Source organism: Cyprinodon variegatus, unplaced genomic scaffold (assembly GCF_000732505.1).
Source record: "Cyprinodon variegatus isolate N-32 unplaced genomic scaffold, C_variegatus-1.0 Scaffold619, whole genome shotgun sequence".
In the NCBI taxonomy this organism is placed as follows: Eukaryota; Metazoa; Chordata; class Actinopteri; order Cyprinodontiformes; family Cyprinodontidae; genus Cyprinodon; species Cyprinodon variegatus.
Window position 1 is genome coordinate 88,889 of NW_015151072.1, and position 1,279 is coordinate 90,167.

Genomic DNA, 1,279 nt, shown 5'->3' on the forward strand with positions numbered 1-1,279 from the left:
CAGTTTAGCTAATTTTGGAATCATAAAATCTTTTTTTTAATTATTTACTAGAGAAATTTAAGGCAGTGATAAATCTCATCCATATTATCTACTGATATGTGAATTTTCTGAAACCCAACAGGAGGTAAGAGTCAGTTTTCCTTACGGCACAAAGGCAGATTCCTGGGCAGACAGGATGCCAGGAGCGTCCAGCGGCCAGCAGATTTCCGTAGCCAGGCAGCGTTTCTGGGTCTTGACAGGGTCACAGATCCGCCTCAGGTCCCATGTCTTTAAGTAGCGGTCCTCACCTGCAGTCGTCAGCAGGAATCTGTGAACAGTTTGGGAAATTAACATCAGCCTAATTTCAATTCATTACACATACGTTGTGGAGAAGGATTCAATGCATTTTTACAAGTGAAAGAAAAACCGTAAGAAAATGTGCCTTATACTCTAAAGTTTCAGATGAAATTCATCCCTTCTCTGCTCATTGATCAACTCTGCCAGCAGAGTCGGCAATAAACAAATGATGACACAGAAATCAATACCCGTTTTAATGCAAGGAGAGCGGCGAAGAGACTTTTCAGTTCATGTGTGAGAATAAAGAAAGGCAGTGGAATCAGAAAGGAGAAATCAGGCTTCCTGATTAAAAAGCAGTGGCCAAGATAAAACAACAAAACCTTTCCACGGTTTACTCCGTGTTCATCTGTTCTCTTCATTCAACTAATATTTTAGATTTGCATCCATAAAATACACAGCTGATGTGCAAAATCATACATTTATGTGTTAAAAAAAAAAAAAAAAAGCTAGTATTATATGTGTCCAGACATAAACAATGCAGCTGAGCTGTTAATGGTACCTTCCCAGAGACATTTCTGAGCATCATACTGGCCACTAGCCGCAGCATTAAAAAAAATGAAAACAAAGTTAAATGTGATGTTAATCTTAACTCAATGTGATGTTCTGTGGGATTTCTGGAAGAACAGAATGCAAAGTTTGACTCCATGCCACTAAATCCCAACAACAAAACAGGTTAAAAGAGCAATAAGTAATCCTGACACCTAGTGTTTGAAATCAGAACTACACACAGAACAGAGACGCTTTGAATACTTATGAAGGATGCTGAGATTTCTTAGGTTCTGGTCTGTTTTTCTTGCTGCCTTCCATGTTTACAGGCTGCTGCACTTCATTAAAATCAATAAAATAAAATGTGGACCTCTGTGGATCCTTGGGAGCTCTGATTTGATTGGTTAAGAACCAGGAAATAGTTCCACACAGTAATTCTAGGTTTGAAAGCATAAAA

At 38.6% G+C, this 1,279-nt stretch overlaps 1 protein-coding gene across 1 annotated transcript in view; it reads right to left on the reverse strand.

Moving 5' to 3' along the window:
• Positions 1 to 1,279, reverse strand: part of gtf3c2 (general transcription factor IIIC subunit 2) — a gene marked incomplete at its 3' end in the record, with an annotated part of 46,256 nt that overhangs the window by 12,935 nt on the left and 32,042 nt on the right. Inside the window, exon 13 of the mRNA XM_015392997.1 lies at positions 146 to 307. Coding sequence (XP_015248483.1) covers positions 146 to 307 — 162 coding nt within the window. The remainder of the gene's footprint in view (positions 1 to 145; positions 308 to 1,279) is intronic.